A 19,445-nucleotide genomic window follows, 5' to 3' on the forward strand; every position below is an offset into this window, starting at 1 on the left:
GAGTAGCTGGGATTACAGGCACATGCCACCATGCCCAGCTAATTTTTTGTATTTGTGGTAGAGATAGGGTTTCACGTGTTAGCCAAGATGGTCTTGATCTCTTGACCTCGTGATCCACCCACCTCAGCCTCCCAAAGTTCTGGGATTACAGGCATGAGTCACTGTGCCCAGCCTTTAGTATGTATTTTCTACAAATAAGGTGATATGCTTTGGCTGTGTCCCCACCCAAATCTCACCTTGAATTGTAATAATCCCCACATGTCAAGGGTGGAGCCAGGTGGAGATAAGTGAATCATGGGAGCAGGTTTTTCCCAGGCCATTCACATGATAGTGATAGTGAATAAATCTCACGAAATCTGATGGTTTTATAAAGAGGAGTTCCCCAAAAATCTCTCTTGCCTGCTGCCATGTAAAACATGACTTTGCTCCCCCTTACCTTCTTCCGTGATTGTGAGGCCTCTCCAGCCATGTGGAATTGTGAGTCCATTAAACCTCTTTTTCTTTATAAATTACCCAGTCTTGCGTATGTCTTTATTAGCAGTGTGAGAACTGACTAATACACAAGGACATTCTCTCACACTATAACAATATAAACGTCAAAATCAGGAAATTTTGTTATACTACTACTGTCTATTCCTCAAACCAGAGGTTTCACCTGTTGTACTAATAACGTGTGTGTGCGTGTGTGTGTGTGTGCTTTTTTTTTGAGACAAGGTCTCACTCTGTTGCCCAGGGCTGGAGTGCAGTGGCACCATCATGCCTCACTGCAACTTTGACCTCCTGGGCTCAAGTGATTCTCCCACCTCAGCCTCCAGAGTAGCTGGGACTATAGGCATGTGCCACTGTGCCCAGCTAATGTTTTGTACTTTTTGTAGAGATGGGGTTTTGCCATGTTGCCCAGGTTGGTATCCAACCCCTGGGCTCAAGCAATCCTCCCACCTCAGCCTCCCAAATGCTGGAATTACAGGTGTGAGCCACCATACCTGGCCTAATAACATTTTTTATAACAAAAGATTTTAGCTCATGGGTTGCATTTGGTTATCATGTCTTAAGTTTTTTCATTTTATTCTGTTAGTAATGTGTGTTTTACTTATATATTTTTTCTGCTGTGAAACCATTCTTAGATTAACACCATTTAATGGTGATGTTTTATTTTTACTTATTTATTTGAGACAAGGTCTCCCCAGGCTGGAATGGAGTGGCATAATCATAGCTCACTGCAGCCTTGAACTCCTGGGCTTAAGCAATTCTCCCACCTCAGCTTGGACTACAGGCACGTACCACCATACCCAGCTAATTTTTTATTTATCTTTTTGTAGAAATGGGGGTCCCACTATGTTGCTCAGGCTCATCTCAAACTCCTGGCCTCAAGTGATTCTCCTGTCTCAGCCTCCCAAAGTGTTGGGATTGGAGGCGTGAGCTACCTACCGCTCCCAGCCCAATCATGATGTTTTTATTCTAATATACTGTTGATGTTGATTTGCTACTATTTTTTAGTTAACTTTATTGGCATAATTTACATAAAATCAAATGTACCCATTTTAAGTGTCCAATTCAGAAAGTTTTGAGACATGTTGAGACCCATGCAACCACTACCACCATCAAGATATAAACATTTCCATTACCCCAAAGGGTTTCCTCAATGTTCTGTGCAATCAATTCCTTCCTACCCCAAGTCCCTGTAGATTTGTCTTATCTTTTCTCAGATTTCATATGAAAGGAATCCTATAGTTGTCCTCCTTTGTGTCACTTCCTTTGCTCAGCATACTGTTTTAGATGCATCCATGTTGCATGTATCTGTATCTTGTTCCTTTATCATTCTTCACAGTACTTAATTGGTATGCATATATCACAATTTGCTTATTCATTCATCTGTTGGTAGACATGTGTTATTTCCAGTTTGGAGCTCTTATGATAAAAATCAGCTATAAGCATCTGTATATGAGTCTCTGTGTCTTTATTTAGGCCTTTCATAATTTCAAAATTGTTCAATGGCTTTTTTTTTTTTTTTTTGAGACGGAGTTTCGCTTTTTTTGCCCAGGCTGGAGTGTGATGGCGCGATCTCGGCTCACTGCACCCTCCGCCTCACAGGTTCAAGCAGTTCTCCTGCCTCAGCCTCGCGAGTAGCTGGGATTACAGGCACCTGCCACCATGCCCAGCTAATTTTTTGTATTTTTAGTAGAGATGGGGTTTCACCATGTTGGCCTGACTGGTCTCGAACTCCTGACCTCAGGTGATCCACCTACCTTGGTCTCCCAAAGTGCTGGGATTACAGGCGTGAGCCACCGCACCTGGCTATTCAGTAATTTTTATCTGTAGAGGTATAGAACTTGGGGTTAGGCATATTCTGGGCTTGTTTTTTGTTTTGTTTTGTTACTTTTTTCTAAAGTCTTTTTAAATGAGCTATTATCAGTATATATGAACACTATTGATTTTTATTTGTTGATCTCATCCAGCAACCTTACCAAAGTCTTATTAGTTCTAAAAAGTCTCTAGATTTACCTGGATATATTGTATGTGGACAATCCTCATCTTTAAATAAGGACAATTTTATTTATTTACCCTTAATTTGGGGCACTCAGTCTCCTTTTCTTGTTTGGTTATGTTTGTCTTGGGTAAATAGCTAGAAGTAGAATTACCGAGTCATAAAGTTAGTGTATGTTTAACCTTAAAAGTGATTGCATTATTTTACATTTCTACCAATAATATGTAAGAATTTCATTTGCTCCACATCCTCATCAACACTGGGTCTTGTTATTTTAGGCAGTCTAGTAGATATATATTGCATCTCACTATGGCTTTAATATGCCTAAGGGTTAATGATATTGAGCATCTTCTCATGTGCTCATTTGCCATTCATAAACCTTCTTTCATGAAGTGTCTATTCAAATTTTGTGCCCACTTTTAATTGAATTGTCTTATTATTGAGTTGTAAGTGTTTTCTAAAATCTGGATACAAGTCTTTTGTCAGAGATATGTATTGTGAATATTTTCTCCCAGTCTCTGGCTTGCCTCTTTGTTTTCTTAGCAATGTCTTTCAAAGACAATTTTTATTTCGATGGAATCCAACTTACTTTTTCTTTATGCTTTCTGATTTTTATAAGAAATCTTCGCCTATGCCAATGTCACCAAAATTTACTCTTATGTTTCTCATGCCCTTTTGTTATTTGAGTGTAATATGTGAAACATTCATCTTCAATTCAGATTTGGAGTCTTCTGGTTTCAAGTAGCACATAGAGACTTGAGCCAGCCTAAACATAAAAGAGGGTTTATGATAAGGTTTTGGGGGCATTTCATGTTTCCTAAAGGCAGGCATGCAGGTGGGTGTAAGAAACAGCTAGAAAGCCATTGGGAACCTAGAATGTCCTCTTTCTAGCCCTTGTTTTTCTTTCTTTGCAGACTGACTTGCTCTAACCACGTGGCTTCAGCTATTGCTCAAAGCCCATTCCACACTTTTAGGATAGGGGATCAGACTGACCCAGCTTGGCATCAGGGTTCCACCCAGGTCAATGAGTTATTAGAGGTCAGGATTACAAAGTATAAAACATGCCTGGAAACCAGGGTCATTCCCAGAGAAATGGGATGGCTTATGGTCTGCTCATCCACCCCCAAAGTTGCCACTGTTTTACCCCCAGTCCATTTCCCACTCCTGGTTTGATTTTCCACTTTTGGTATGATTTTCTGACATGTAGCTTTCAATATTACTTTGTGCATACTCTGGATTTTTTTTTCCAATCTGCAGCTGTATTCTTCAGGACTTGTGGAATGTGAGGATCAGGATCCACTTAATCCTGATAGAAGTTTTGATGTGGAATCAGTAAAGAAAGAAATCCAGAGAGGAAGGAAGTTGGTAAGTGTAAATGATGTTATTTCTTATACTGGATGAACAGACCCTCAAGGAATGCATTCCAAAGGAGTCTATTTGACTGATACACCAGGGATAGAGAAGCATCTTGGAGAGCTGGAAGAAGTAGGAACTGTATTGGAAACCTCAATTCAACTTAACAACATTTAATTTTTTTTTTTTTTTTTTGATACGGAGTTTTGCTCTTGTTGCCCAGGCTAGAGTGCAGTGACGCGGTCTCAGCTCACTGCAACCTCCGCCTCCTGGGTTCAAGCGATTCTCCTGCCTCAGCCTCCCGAGTAGCTAGGATTACAGGCATGGGCCACCATGCTTGGCAAATTTTTGTATTTTTAGTAGAGACAGGGTTTCACCATGTTGGCCAGGCTGGTCGCGAACTCCTGACCTCAGGTGATCTGCCCGCCTTGGCTTCCCAAAGTGCTGGGATTACAGGTGTGAGCCACCACGCCCGGCCAACATTTAATATTTTAAAATAAACTACCATATACTTCACCAGTAAAGTGATCTGAGTTAGAATGCTTTTGCTGTAAGTAGAAGAAAGCTCAAGTCAAACAGACTTTTACAAAGAGGATACTTACTTTTTCACTTGATCAGAGAAAACACCTGCTTTCCAAGTTGGTTGATTGAGTGGCTTGATAATGTCATCAGGGGCCCAGGTTCTTCCTCTCTGGCCTCCTGTCCCCAACATCAGCTGGTCCCATTGTGGTCATAGGGTGGCCGCAGGCAGCAACTGAAGCATCAGGCTTTCTTGTTCATACCCAGTGAAAGACAAAGGTCATCCATACACATGGAATAAGTCCCCTTCTGAAAGTTTCATTAGGTTGCACCCCTCTTTCTGCACCAACTGCTGGGGGTGGCCATAACTAATCAGGGGTCAGCTCCCCATGGGTCATAAGGGGGCTATTCAAGGAGGAAGAAATGCTGAGAAGTCATTCCACTGGGCTTATTGCAGCGACATCCTCTCAAGGACCCTTCACATCTTAGCAAGCAGGACAGCAAGTGTGAGCACCTCACATTCTGACTACAACCACAGGGTTAATAACCGGGGACAAACGTATAGTTAGTCTTTGCAAGGCATCAGCATCAGCAGCATCCTGTGGTAGGTGTGTTACATACATTGCTCTAGGTAAACTCCCAGCTATAGGTAAAATGATGCCCATTTTAATCGAAGAAATGGAAAGTTCAGGGTGAAAGGCAACAGTCCAGATGGAATTCTGCAAATTATGCTATCTTAGGCAGTGTACACAATACTGTAGTAGGTCCTGAAGCAAGCCGTAAAAATGGGCTGTGTGTGGCCCGGGCATGGTGCTGCATGCCTCTAATCCCAGCACTTTGGGAAGCCAAGGCAGTCGAGGACTGCTTGAGCCCAGGAATTTGAGACCAACCTGGGCAATATAGTGGGACCCTGTCTTTACCAAAAAAGAAAAAAAATTAGCCCGACACAGTGGCATATACCTGTAGTCCCAGCTACTTGGGAGGCTGAGGTAGGAGGATTGGGTGAGCCTGGAAAGTCGAGGCTGCGGTGAGCTGTGATCACACCACTGTACTCCAGCCTGGGCAACAGAGTGAGACTCTGTCTCAAATTAAAAAAAAAAAGAGTGTGTGGATCCTGCTCTCAATGTCTATGCTATTACTAATTAATACTTGGCAAGACTGGCTGCTGACATCATTAGTGCTGACAATGCCACATCCCTAGGATTTTGGGTGTGATGAGATGGGTGAACTGATTAGAAAGTAGCAGACAGACCTCAACTGGAATATTTTTTTGCTCTTCACTAATTGGATTTGAGTGGGGAGACACAGAGTTAAAGAAATCTCTGTGAAATTCTAGTAGCCATCCAGTTATGAAGAGACCCAGGCTGAGAAATGAGGGCAGTTGATTGGAGGCATAATATTTGGGGGAAAGCAGGTACCTGAGGGTTTCTGCAGACCTTGGATGCAGACTTCCCTACTGGGAAGGCTTTGGGATGGGTTGAAAGTGGAGGATAAAGGAGAGAAGAGAGGAAAGTCACCTGAGGTAATAGTTACCCTCTCACAGCATTTATGGAACCCTTGGGCTATGTGGGCAGATACATGGCACACACCCAGGGTGGGGACAGGCCAGTGCTGTGGTATTTTCAGTAAGCTGGGCAAGTACCTTGAGGGTGAGCAGCAGGGGCCCTCAGCAAGCAGGCTCCTCCCTAGGATTCAGACTACCAATCTGACAGAGCCACATGGACATCGAATAGCATTTCAGAGAAAAGTGGCCAAAAAAGTACAGTTCCATCTCCTACACACACACACACACACACACACACACACACACACACACACACACACACACATTCTCCATCTAAATCTGCTCATAAAAACAGCACTATCATTATCCATTTGCCCAAGCCAGAAGTCTAAGGACTCTCTTTTCCTCGTCAACCTCCCAGCCCAACACCAAGCCCATGGGCACGAACTCCTAGATGCATCTTGCATTCATCCACCCACTTCTCTCAGCATCAGTAATCCACCATAGCGGAGTCACCCATCTTGTTCTCTAAAGCGAGTACTGACACTCGCCCCACTGTCTCTCCTGCCATCCCTACCCCAGCCTGTAGTTCTCCACCCAGCAGCAGCCCAGCAGCCTGAGTGATCTTTCAATAATGTTAATCAGTTTATGTTCCCCGTGCAGAAAGATAAAACCCAACTCCTTACTCTAGCATGTAAGTCCCACATGATCCAGCCCTTACTTACCCCTTTGATCATCCTGAGACTTCCCTGTGCCCACTTCGCTGCTCCAACAGCACTGGCCATCTGTCTTGTCCTCGCTGTAGCTTGCCAATGGGGAAGCTCATTCTTGCGGCCAAGACCCAAGGCCCTCTGCTTAGAATGTCTTTCCTCCTCCTTTTTGCATCTGGGAGCTCTTACTATTATTCAGATCTCAGCTTCCATATCACCTCCTTAGAGGTGACCCATTTTACTAACTGCCCAGTCTGAAGTAGGGACCCAGTGACACTGTCACTTCACCCTATTTTAATTCGATATAATGTGTATATAACTTTGTGAGACGTTTTAAACTTTGCTTTATTTGATCATTGTACCTTGTCTCCAATAGAATGTAAGCTTCACGTGGACAGGCATCTTTTCTGCTTTGTCCACTACTGTTTTCCCTTATCCTAAAACCATGCCTGCCACATCATAGCTACTGCATGCTAAATAAATACTATATACTCATGTATTTTTAAGTGAATAAATGTTTATTAGCCATTTGTATTTTTTCTTCTGTAATTTGCCAGTTACCATTTTTCTGCAGGTTATCAGAATCTTAAAACTTTATCTAGTATGCTACAAACATTCTTCTTTCAATCTTTTCCTTGTCTTTTAAATATTTTGAATGCCCTCACTATAAAATGGAAATTTAAAATTTTTGTATAGTAGGTTCTGTCCGTTTTTTTTTTTGAAACAGATTCTCCCTCTGTCGCCCAGGCTGGAGTGCAATCGCAGCTTACCGCAGCCTTGATTTCCTGGCCCCAAGCCATCTTCTGGCTTCAGCCTCCCAAATAGCTGGGACTACAGGAGTGTGCCACTATGCCCAGCTGATTTTTAAAGTTTTTTGTAGAGATGAGGTCTCACTGTGTTGCTCAAGCTGGTCTCGAACTCCTGGGCTCAAGCAATCCTCCTGCCTCAGCCTCCCAAAGTACTAGGATTACAGGCATGGGCCACCATGCCCAGCCTGTCAGAGTTTTCATTTGTGGCTTCTGGGTTTTCTTCCTGCCTTAGACAGCCTTCCTTGCCTCCATACTACGCTTTCTTTCTTTCTCCTATATTTCCTAATCTTTAAGAGTTTTTTGTTTAACATTGTTATCTGGTTCGAGCTTTAATCCATGTACAACTTATTCAGGAGTATATTGTGAGGTAGGGATCTAACTTTATTTTTTTCCTATATACATAGCCAGTTACCCTCCTCCCAAATTAAATGATCGTTCTTGTATGCTCTGATTTGAATTTCCACCGTTATCATAACCTTATTTCTTGCCTATATTTGAATTTCCTTTAACTGTTTCTATGCTTGCTTGTGCCGACCCTGGGCTATGGTGTGAGTGACCTCCTGTTCTGCAAGGCAATTTCACTGTGCCCCCACGTCATTCAGCCAGAGTATCATGCTGATCAGCCTTGGTCCTGGCTGGATTCCCCTAAACCAGTTAGGCTGCTGTGGCCACACACTGCCTAGCCATCATGACACCACTGTCACATATAAAATACCAGATAGATAAATACAAGCCAGGGATCAAATAAATTGAACCAAGAAAAAACTGTTAATAGAGTTGTAGAATTTTTTAAAATTTTTGGCCCTACTACCTAGATTCCCTTACTTTATCTCACATTATCCTCAATGGCAACTCTGTAAGACAGATATTATCACCCACAGCAGGGTCTGAGTCCGAAAGAGAAATCACACCACTCTCAGTGGCACAGCCAGCGACCAATCTCGCCTGTCTCAAAGGGCCCCCTAGTGGGGCCCCTTGCCTGGAGCTGGACAAGTTTGCCCACTCTGCTTTTTAGAAAATTCTTTTTAAAAGACAGAGACTGTTTTTTTGAAACAAAAAGCATTTTTCTGCTTTTAATCAGATCATTACAAAACTGTCTGTCCAAGCATTCCGGTTAGCTGAGGTTTCGCTGAAATTCCCAAATGAGCAGCCAAATATAAGTACTGTACCCTAATGTTTGTAACGGGATGGAATCTTGCTGATGATGCCCAGGATAAAATGCAGGGCTTCTGGAACTTAAATAACATTTAATGATATATTTGAATTTTAACAAATAACAACAAACAGGTACTTACTCAGTAAAATCTATTCTTCTGTAGAAATGCAAATTTTGTCATAAAAGAGGAGCCACCGTGGGATGTGATTTAAAAAACTGTAACAAGAATTACCACTTTTTCTGTGCCAAGAAGGACGACGCAGTTCCACAGTCTGACGGAGTTCGAGGAATTTATAAGTATTTAATAAAACATTTTTAAAACCACATTTGGGGGATTGGGATAAGGAATGGTTGGATTAAGACAAGGAGACTTTGAGGACTAATTTTATGTAAATGGTTTTCAAATGAGAACACAGCCAGTTTGGGGGATGCACAGGGGTTGTGTGAATTTTGAATTTCAGTGAAAAATCTATCTATCTATCTATCTATATATATATATATATATTATTTTAGTCACAATATCTTGAATAATGAGATCAATGTTAGGACAGCATGTTTTTTTAAATATGATTTTTGTGAGCTATGTTACATTCGTAAGATGATTTTTAAAAATTCCATTCAGAGGCTGATGTTTTTCCTGCCAGTGGGCATATATTCCTAATTTTCCCATAGTGTTCCAGGCACTATTTTATTTATTTATTTAATAACCACTTGCTTTATGCCAGGCATAGTTCTAAGTGCTTTACAAATGTTAACTCATTTAATCCTCATAATAGTCAACTGAGGTAGATACTATTATCTCCATTTTCCAGAGGAGGAAACTGGGGCCTTGAGACACTCAGTGACTTGTCCCCAGGTTACACAGCTGGTCGGTGGCAGAGCTGGGCTGCAGGACTTCCAAGTCCTTGCTCTTTGCCACCTTGTTGTCTTCAGGTATGGGGACTATATATTCTAAAACAAGAGGGCAAGCCTACCATTGAAAGAAGCTTGCTAAATAATTTTAAATCTGATTTCGAGCAAGTTCCGCAAGTATTTTGTTGCTAATCAGACATGAAATGTGTAAATATGTAAATTTCGTACTGCACTTCTTTTTATATTTGATTCACTAAGAAACTCACAGGTTGTTATAGTCTCAGAGTTTCATTTTTATTATTTACCTTACCAAAGAGCTCGTTTTAGTATGACCTTTACAATGACCTTAAACACAAGATCAAATGAAAAGGAATGTCCCTGCTATAGCTTAAAGTTTGAAAAAATATACTGATCACACCCATTAGAAGAACTAACAAATAGGGACTCAATAAAATAGTCTTCTTGCATTGTTTTATCAAGGAACAGGTGAATTTTTACGCATTTTTAAACTGAATTTAAACCTTCATGCCTATCATACATGAGGCACCTTGCTAGGTGCTACGAGATACAAAGAATAAAATATAGATTGAACCTCAGAGAAGTTATCACCTGGTGGCAAGGCCAGAAGAAGGGTCAATGCAAACAGAAGCACATGGGATAACGAGAGCAGGAGGGGTTACATGAAAGGAGCTTGGCCTTGAGTTGAGAATTGTTGACACTGTGGAATGGATGGGGACATGGGGGTTCATCCTGATATTTTGAACACTGTTTTATATGTTTGAAAAAATTTAAGTACTTGGGAAGTGAAAGTGCTCAGAGATACCAGAATCAAAGTGGGATGAGATTAACTTTGTTTGGGTGTTGCTGGGAAGACTGCATGGAGGAGGTGGGAACTGTTATAAGATGGGAAGAAACGGTATTCCCCTAGGCAAGGAGGCCACTGCTTCCTGAGAGTCAGCGCCATCTGAAGAGGAAGGGAGATGAAGCTGGGTGCCGAGGAGGAGGAAAGGTTAGAAAGTGGCCTGAGCAGCTCTATAAAACGATTCACTTCATTTCTTTTTTTTGTTTTGTTTTAAGACAGAGTCTTGCTCTGTGGCCCAGGCTGGACTGCAATGGTGCGATCTCAGCTCACTGCAACTTCCAGCCTCCTGGGTTCAAGCGATTCTCCTGCCTCAGCCTCCTGAGTAGCTGGGACTACAGGCACGTGCCACCATGCCCAGCTAATTTTTGTATTTTTAGTAGAGACGGGGTTTCACCATGTTGGCCAGGAGGGTCTCCATCTCTTGACCTCGTGATCTGCCCGCCTCGGCCTCCCAAAATGCTGGGATTACAGGCATGAGCCACCGTGCCCGGCCTCACTTCATTTCTTCATCATAGCCTGCTATGCTGCTGCTTTCTCTTGGAAGATACTAATCAGTTCTAGGCCCTTTGTAGGTCAAATCTAAGATCTGGGGCAAATACCTGTTTTCATCGAAAATGACTTTTTCCTTAAATTAATGCTTGCAATTTTGTGCTATTTATTGTTGAAAACCAGCAGAATCTTGTACAGTCAGATGGAAATCTGCATGTCTTAGATTGTGGATCTTTAGGTATCTTTATACAGTAAAATCTCACTGACCACTGTATATGAACTAGTATTGTTCATAATACTTCATCAGTACTCATTCCTTGAAAGAACATAATCATCTTCCTAAGTCCCTGAGGGCATAAAAGACATCTAACTGAGTCTCCATCTGCACTCAGTGTGGGTCACTAATTTTACACAGGGCTTCAAAAAAAAAAACTTTAGTGTGACGCTGTCATGAAAAGTAGGTTGGTACGTTTTTAATCACAAAAATAGACATAATATTTGAAACCTGTAAATAAAAATATTTTACAATTCTTTGAAATTAAATATTTCAGACTGCTTTGCCAGCAACATGCTCAATTCCCGATCATCGCTCAAAGTGGTAAGTTTCTAAAATTTAGCACTGTGGGTTTTAAAGAAAGGTAAACATTTATGTAACATAAGGAATAGTCTAATTTTCTAGCCTCGTTGAATTAAAATACAAATGTTTGAGTTAAAATTTTACACATCTAGAAAACTGACAACTTCTTTGTGTACTATGTGATATGACTGACTAATTTTTTCTTCTTTATGAACAAGACCTATTCTCTTTGAACCATTCCCTGGTATCTTTCATTCTCCCTACGCTCACAGAACCAAACTAAGACATGGGAAAAAGCCTTGACTTTTGGGACTGCTTCTTTTCCATAAGAATTTTCAGTAGATAAAATTTTAAAAGTGCTGCACCTTCCCTGAGTGAAAATTCCCTAAGGATGCATGGTTAGCATTTCAGTTCTAATTAAGGCAGACTGGATCCTGGCTAACTGGAGTCATGGGGTATACTTTCATTCATGAGTGGAACAGCAGTGTCTTAGCAGCACTACATCTGCAATGTTCACTGTGAACTGGAGTCAGGACCTCGTTGGAAGACTTCGTTCTGCGTCATGCCAACTGCATTTTATGGTGATAACATTCTCCAAATAGCACCTCTACAATCATTTTTCAGTCATTACCCTTTTAACTCAGCAGGAAATGCTATTACAGATACTTCTTTAAATCAGTGTTTATTGACAGGGAAAAGCACCAGCAATACACACTTAACCAAATCCTTGCAAATGTCATCTATTAAATATCTTCATCTTTATTAGTCTGTTTTACTTTGAATATCTTCTCTTATGAGTGAAATTGAGTGCATTCCCGTATCTTTTCACCAATTATATTTGTTTTCCTATGACCCAATTTGTTCATTTTTCTATTCAATGAACCCTCTCCCCAGAGAGTTCCCCATGTGCCAATTTTTCTACTCAATTATTTACCTGTTTTGCATTAAACTTATAATATCTTTTTAAAAAATTAACCCTTTATCATAAGTGCTGCAAACACTTAGTTGAAGTTTGCCATATCTTTTGACTTTGTAAAAACTTTTGGCATATGAGTTGTATATTTCATGTAGTCAAACAGTAATCTTTTCCTTTATGGATTCCAATTTTTAAATGGTTTATATTTTTAGCTAAATTTTCAGGAGTGAAAAGAAAAAGAGGAAGGAAGAAACCCCTCTCAGGCAATCATGTACAGGTAATTTGACTTAGTTTTTATAGCTTTGCATTTCTTCATACAGAGTCCTTATTTAAACCAGTCTGAATGTCAGGTGAAAGGTACTTTCCAAATCGTCCGAACAGAGAGCCTTTGAAGAACATTCTTCATTTGTGTTCTCAGCTAAGGCTGCTCCTGAGGTTGCCTTTTTAGGAAGAATCCCATAGTCGGGAAGCTCTTAGATAATTCCTAGATGATAGAATCATGATGAGATGAGCATGAAAATGAAGCTGGAAGTTCCAAGCACATAACCTTCAGGAGGTGACATTCTCCGAGCTCCTATAAATTTCCTGGCACCAAACTAGTGAGAGCATCTGACCCCACAGGTGCTTACAGTTAAAACGGGCAGAGGGTGCAGTCAAACATCCTTATGGAGCCAAGTATTTCCCAGCTGCATGACCCACACCTGACCAAATCTTTAGCTCTTATAAACTTCTGGATTATTATGTATAAAATGTATGAAAATATTTGGGGGATTTGAGTTTTTACACATCAGCACATATAAGCTAAATTCATATGAGCCAGCAACCTTCACCTCCTCCTGTTTATACAAGGGGTGCTTGTCAAACACCTCTTAATGTTTTATAATACAAAACAAAAATATATTTGATGTTTACATCTAAATATGAATATGGGGCTTTTTTTTTTTTTTTTTTTTGAGACAGAGTCTCTCTCTGTCACCCAGGATGGAGTGCAATGGTGTGATCTAAGCTCACTGCAACCTCTGCCTCCTGGATTCAAGTGATTCTCCTGCCCCAGCCTCCTGAGTAGCTGGGATTACAGGCATGCACCACCACGCCTGGCTAATTTTTGTATTTTTAGTAGCAACAAGGTTTCATCCTGTTGTCCAGGCTGGTCTCGAACTCCTGACCTTGTGATCTGCCCATCTTGCCCTCCCAAAGTGCTGAGATTACAGGCGTGAGACACCGCGCCCAGCCAGGGCATGATTTTTACTGTAGGCGTATCATTTAGTTATGCACAGCAAAAGACTGGTTTTCATTTTATGCAATATTAAAATCAATGTAATGCAATCTTGATTTTCTCTCCTTCTAGCCACCCGAAACAATGAAATGTAATACATTCATAAGACAAGTGAAAGAAGAGCATGGCAGACACACAGGTTTGCACTAAGTGTTGTCTGTAACAAATATGGCCTACAATACTTATAAAAATGTCAACCCACCTGTTTCAAACTTGGTATCCCGCCTAAATCTTTATTCTTCTAGGCTTGTGGTAATTAATGAGTATAAATCTTTATCGCAACTGTCCACTCTATTGTAATCCCAGCATATCAAGATAACTTAGGTTGGAATGGTCCATTGCATTCAGTATTAAGAAAAGATAGACTTCTATTAATAAAGACACAGACAGGCTTGCCTGAGCTCAGAATCCAGCAATGTGTCACCCCTCACACTGTGACCCCTGTAACTGTAGTTCTCTGTTCTTTAAAGAAATAGACATTCCACTAACAACACATACAAACTGTGACAAGAAGTGACAGGGGCTGTTATGTCAAAGACTTAAGGGTCATTTTTAAAAATCCTCTTAATTCAACTACATATCGGGTACAGTGTACACTGCTCAGGTGACAGGTGCACCAACATCTCAGAAATCACCACTGAAGAACTTATCCATGTAACCTGAAACCACCTGTTCCCCAAAAGGTATTGAAATTTAAAAAATTACAGTTTTATATGTTTAAAAAAGCCTCTTAATTCATATAGTTACTGTAAGCAGAGAAATTTTCATTTTTACTTTTTGTAACATTTTATTCATTGTTTCAGCTGGCCAAAAAAAATGAGGTATGATAAAATTATAATTAATAAAAAGGGTGAAGGTGCTGTATTATTTTACTAAGTATGTGCATCCACCACTAGGCAAGGTCTGAAGAAATAAGCATAAAGTAATTTATGATTAGCTGCCCTAAGACTATTTCCTTCTCAAATGTTTGTCTTATTCTTAGATGCAACTGTGAAAGTTCCTTTTCTTAAGAAATGCAAGGAAGCAGGACTTCTTACTTACTTACTTGAAGAAATATTAGACAAAGTTCATTCAATTCCAGAAAAACTCATGGATGAGACTACTTCAGAATCAGGTACTGATGAAGAGCAATATTTCTAAGTATAGAGACTTCTCCCAGACCTAGATTTAAAACAAAACAAACCCAAGAAAAAAAAAAAAAAGGCCCATTTTCTTCCTATACTACTTTTTTCTTCTATGAGCTTTTGGAAATGCCTACTATTTATTTCACTTTTTGGTTTTGCCCTATAGAAAATAATCCCATTCAAATAAACATTTTTTATAGTGTTGCCTACAATATAAGCTGTCCAGCTTGTCATTCTTTACCTTTACCTCATTCTTTTTTTTTTTTTTTAAGACGGAGTTTCGCCCTTGTTGCCCAGGCTAGAGTGCAGTGGTGAGATCTTGCCTCACTGCAGCCTCTGCCTCCCGAGTTCAAGCGATTTTCCTGTCTCAGCCTCCTGAGTAGCTGGGATTTCAGGCACACACCACTACGCCTGGCTAATTTTCTGTATTTTTAGTAGAGACAAGGTTTCACCATGTTGGCCAGGCTGGTCTTGAACTCCTGACCTCAGGTGATCCATCCACCTCGGCCTCCCAAAGTGCTTGGATTACAGGCATGAGCCACCGTGCCTGGCCCTTTACCTCATTCTTTAATAAAATAATTGGACCAGATCTACTATCCTTCATAAATCAACAGGATGTGGGTAATTTACAAACTCAGTAATTTAGTCAAAAGTAACCTCATGCCCTGAGAGTTGTGGTACATTTTCCAGAGGTGTCTAACAGGTTGGCCACTAAGAGAATGTGCCATTCAGAGATTGATTCGGTCACATATGCTCCCCTGCCACCGCCCTGCATTCCTGTTGCTAAGATCTGAGAACAGTGTTATGTTACAGTTTTGATTTTGGAATCAAATTCTATTCCTTAATAAGCCAAGTGTCCTTTTTTAAATAAGGTTAACTCAAACTTTAAAGTATAGAAGAAGGAATTTTAATGTTTTGACTGATGTTTGGTTTAAAGATGTACTTTGTTAAAGAAGTTTCTTTCTTAAGAGCTCTTTGGGAAGTCAAAGTTCCATTTGTATGTGCAGGTATATAGCTACTTAGCTTTTGGTTTGTTTGTTTTTGAGGCAGAGTCTCGCTCTCTCTCCCAGGCTGAAGTGCAGTGGCATGATCTCAGCTCATTGCAACCTCTGCCTCCAGGGTTTAAGTGATTCTCTTGCCTTAGTCTCCAGAGTAGCTAAGATTACAGACATGTGCCACCATACTCGGCTAATTTTTGTATTTTTAGTAGAGATGGAGTTTCACCATGTTGGCCAGGCTGGTCTTGAACTCCTGATCTCATGTGATCTGCCCACCTTGGCCTCCCAAAGTGCGGGGATTACAGGTGTGAGTCACTGTGCCCAGCCTTACTTAGCTTTCTTATAACTTATATCCCATGAGTTTAAAACCTCTATTATAAATATAGTTATTTTACAAGGACAAGCTGGACAGCTTATATTGTAGGCAACAATATAAAAAATGTTTATTTGAATGGGATTATTTTCTATAGGGCAAAACCAAAAAGTGAAATAAATAGTAAGCATTTCCAAAAGCTCATTTATTATACTATTTTATTCATTTATTTCCTCTAGACCAAGCACTTCCCAAACAGTGTGCCTGAGAACCACCTGTAGGGCTGGTGAGGACACAGATAGCTGGGCCTATCCCACAGAGATTCTGATTCAGTACAAATACCAAGAATTGGGGGCCAGGCGCGGTGGCTCACGCCTGTAATCCCAGCACTTTGGGAGCCCGAGGTGAGTGGATCATCTGAGGTCAGCAGTTTGAGACCAGCCTGGCCAACATGGCAAAACCCTGTCTCTACTAAAAATACAAAAATTAGCCGGGCGTGGCGGTGCGCGCCTGCAATCCCAACTACTTGGGAGGCTGAGACATGAGAATCGCTTGAACCCAGGAGGCAGAGGTTGCAGTGAGCCAAGAGCGCACCACTGCACTCCAGTCTGGGCAACAGGGTGAGATTCTGTCTCAAAAAAAAAGAAAAGAAAAGAAAAAAAGAGAAATGCCAAGAATTACATTTCTGACAGCTTCCCTGTAGTGCTGCTGCTGCTGCTGCCATCTAACATTCAAGTTCCATGGCACATGACTGCTGTCTTTCCTTTCCCCTGTTTTGGATTACATATATAAATGGAGGAGTTTCTGCCTATACAAACTGTTTAATATTGAAAATGTTTCTCTCCCTCCAGACTATGAAGAAATCGGGAGTGCACTTTTTGACTGTAGATTGTTCGAAGACACATTTGTAAATTTTCAAGCAGGTATATGAGTTATATAACATCTGAGCAGCACAGTTGAGAAATATTTATCACGATATTGAAACAATATACTATACAGGTGATAAAAATATTTTAGAAGAATGTTCATTGTTTTCTTAAATGAGAAAAGCCAATTACAAAAACAGTATGACCCCGCCCACCCCCCCCCCCAAACACACACACAGGAAAAAAATATCGAGGTACATGTACACAGACAAAAGCTGCACCTGGTGGAGACAGTAGTTGGTTGTAGGTAGTTGGAATATAGTGATTTTTGTCTGTTCTTTTACTGCTATATTTTCCAGATTTTCTATATACACACAAATACTTTTATAATGAGAAAAACTCATTAAAAAAGTAGAGACAACAAAAACTTGATTCAAAAATTGGAGCATATTTTGGCCTGTGTGTGGCCTAGGCAGGAGCTGGTAAAGCTTCCTGCAGCTTCTCTGCTCTTGGGTGGCGAGGCTATGATAAACCATCCCTCCGCTTGCCTCCCTCTCACTTGGTGAGATAGGTCAAAATTTTAATTCTCCCACTATTAATCCTCAAATCTAATTTAATTTCTTATCAGGGAGGGTTACGACTGATTTAAAGTTCATCAGAAAAAAAAAAACAAAAACAAACAAACAAAAAATGAGCAAGTAAGAATAGCCAAGAAATGTTTGCAGTAGAAAATCTCGTTTGGTTTGGAGGAGGGAGATTTAACCTTCCTATTAAATACCAACCATTTATTGAGTGAGTCCTCCTTTCAGCATTAAGATGCCCTCAAGACAGGCTACACCTCCACTTGTTTATGAGTCTGGTCTGACTTCTCTATCAAGGCTGCCACACACGGCTGGGCAGGCCGGGCACAGAGTCATACAGCATTGGTGGATGGCTCCCCCTGAAGTTGCACAACAGAGTGAGTGCCCTCCACACTCTGCATTTCCACAGATGTATCTGTCTCTCCAGCATATGGTAGGAAGACAATAAGATTTCCCTGTGAAGAAATCATTAGTTCATATCCCTGTCTCAACATACACAACCTTTCTCATTTTGGCTTCTATATTATACATTTCTATTTGAATTTTTTACTACATTTATAACCAGCAGGAAAAATACTTTGAAAAATCTACCAAAAAGAGTGTCTGTCTTAATAGTCTTTTGAGGATGTCTGCTAATATATAGCAGTATCCATATTTTTTTAAAGCAGCCTTAAAAATCTTTTTCTAAAAAGAGTTATTTTGTAGGGGACTTCCATGTGTGTTTTTCTTTCATGTAAGGGAACATGTCACACATCACTACTTGGATGGATTAGGTGGGAGTACATATATTATAACGTAGTATGGCGGGGGTGCCACTACTTAGCACTGCATGAGATTCAACTTAAAAGGCTTAAGTTGGGTTTCACTACCCTGGTTGATAAAAACTTGCTTAATTTAGCCTTACTCATATTTTAAGTTAACTATACGTATGCAGTTATTCTGAATAAAGGTTGTATATGTGTGTGTTTTAACTGTTCGATTTTGAGGCTTTTAAAAATTACATTGCCATTGACTACTATTTGTTATTTATAAAGCCAAAGTATCTTCCTCCTAAGCTTTTCTAAGTTTCCACAATTAAAAGCCTTCCTATTTCTAAATGAAACCAAAAGCTTTTATGTAACATTAAAAATTGGACACATTTTTAGGAAGGATTTGTCCTTAACCTTGGTATTCTAGCCACATTCTCCAATTATCATCTCTCAATAAATGGATATAGTATAGCATGAAGGTTATACAGTCACTGTTTTCAAGTTCTCAAAGATATACAAAGGGACTTGTTCTGCTATAAATGTGCACAAAATCTTAAGGGTTTACTGAACAGCTTTGTGTATGATAAATATTAGAATTCTGTCCTGAATTAGAAGGAGGAAGTGAAGGCATAAAGAAACCAGCTCCTGCCCATAAGGCTCTGGATCCTTTTCACCAGAGGCACGAGGATTGTGTATCTGTACCTGCAAGTGAAAGGGGCTAGAAATGGTACATTATTTCTAATAAAACTACTGAATAAGCTGAAATAATTTTATTTCTTCTTTTCATAGCAATAGAGAAAAAAATTCATGCATCTCAACAAAGGTGGCAGCAGTTGAAGGAAGAGATTGAGCTACTTCAGGACTTAAAACAAACCTTGTGCTCTTTTCAAGAAAATAGAGATCTTATGTCAAGTTCTACATCAATATCATCCCTGTCTTATTAGGGAATTACCGTTTCCTAAGCCAAGAGTCATGTCAAATTGCAATCAGGCTCAAAACCAGAGAACAGGCTGTGAAATCCACACATCTTTAGAACTAGTCGTCTCCTCTTGGCCTCAGCAGCTCTTCCCTGTTCTTACTGGTTGACATTTTGATCACTCTTTGCACACTCTTGTGTTTTTTGCTCACTGTCACATTCCCAGCACCTAGTATGCTCAGCAAATGTTTGTGGAATAAGTGCATAAAATGTTCTTAACCTTTGATTCTACTTACAGCCCATGATACCCTCTTAGATATAATAAATTTGGATTATACTACTTTACTTGTACCAAATTTGCCTGTTTTCGTGTCACAAAGTCTGCTTTTG

General features: G+C 40.2%; 1 protein-coding gene across 10 annotated transcripts in view; it reads left to right on the forward strand.

Annotated features, from left to right (window-relative positions):
• The window catches only part of PHF11 (PHD finger protein 11), a 34,572-nt gene extending 15,177 nt beyond the window's left edge, over positions 1–19,395 (forward strand). For 7 of the 10 annotated variants that reach the window (XM_001155776.5, XM_016925727.4, XM_063792556.1 and 4 more), the window contains 8 exons: positions 3,743–3,850; positions 8,700–8,833; positions 11,291–11,337; positions 12,445–12,509; positions 13,581–13,647; positions 14,491–14,622; positions 16,795–16,866; positions 18,929–19,395. In XM_001155776.5, coding sequence (XP_001155776.1) covers positions 3,743–3,850; positions 8,700–8,833; positions 11,291–11,337; positions 12,445–12,509; positions 13,581–13,647; positions 14,491–14,622; positions 16,795–16,866; positions 18,929–19,083 — 780 coding nt within the window. In that variant the 3' untranslated portion in view covers positions 19,084–19,395. Of the gene's footprint in view, positions 1–3,742; positions 3,851–8,699; positions 8,834–11,290; positions 11,338–12,444; positions 12,510–13,580; positions 13,648–14,490; positions 14,623–16,182; positions 16,348–16,794; positions 16,943–18,928 lie in introns of all 10 variants that reach the window. The other 3 variants (XR_010150715.1, XR_010150714.1, XR_010150713.1) reach the window with 3 other exon arrangements.
• The last annotated feature ends 50 nt before the right edge of the window (positions 19,396–19,445 follow it).

Source organism: Pan troglodytes, chromosome 14 (assembly GCF_028858775.2).
Source record: "Pan troglodytes isolate AG18354 chromosome 14, NHGRI_mPanTro3-v2.0_pri, whole genome shotgun sequence".
In the NCBI taxonomy this organism is placed as follows: Eukaryota; Metazoa; Chordata; class Mammalia; order Primates; family Hominidae; genus Pan; species Pan troglodytes.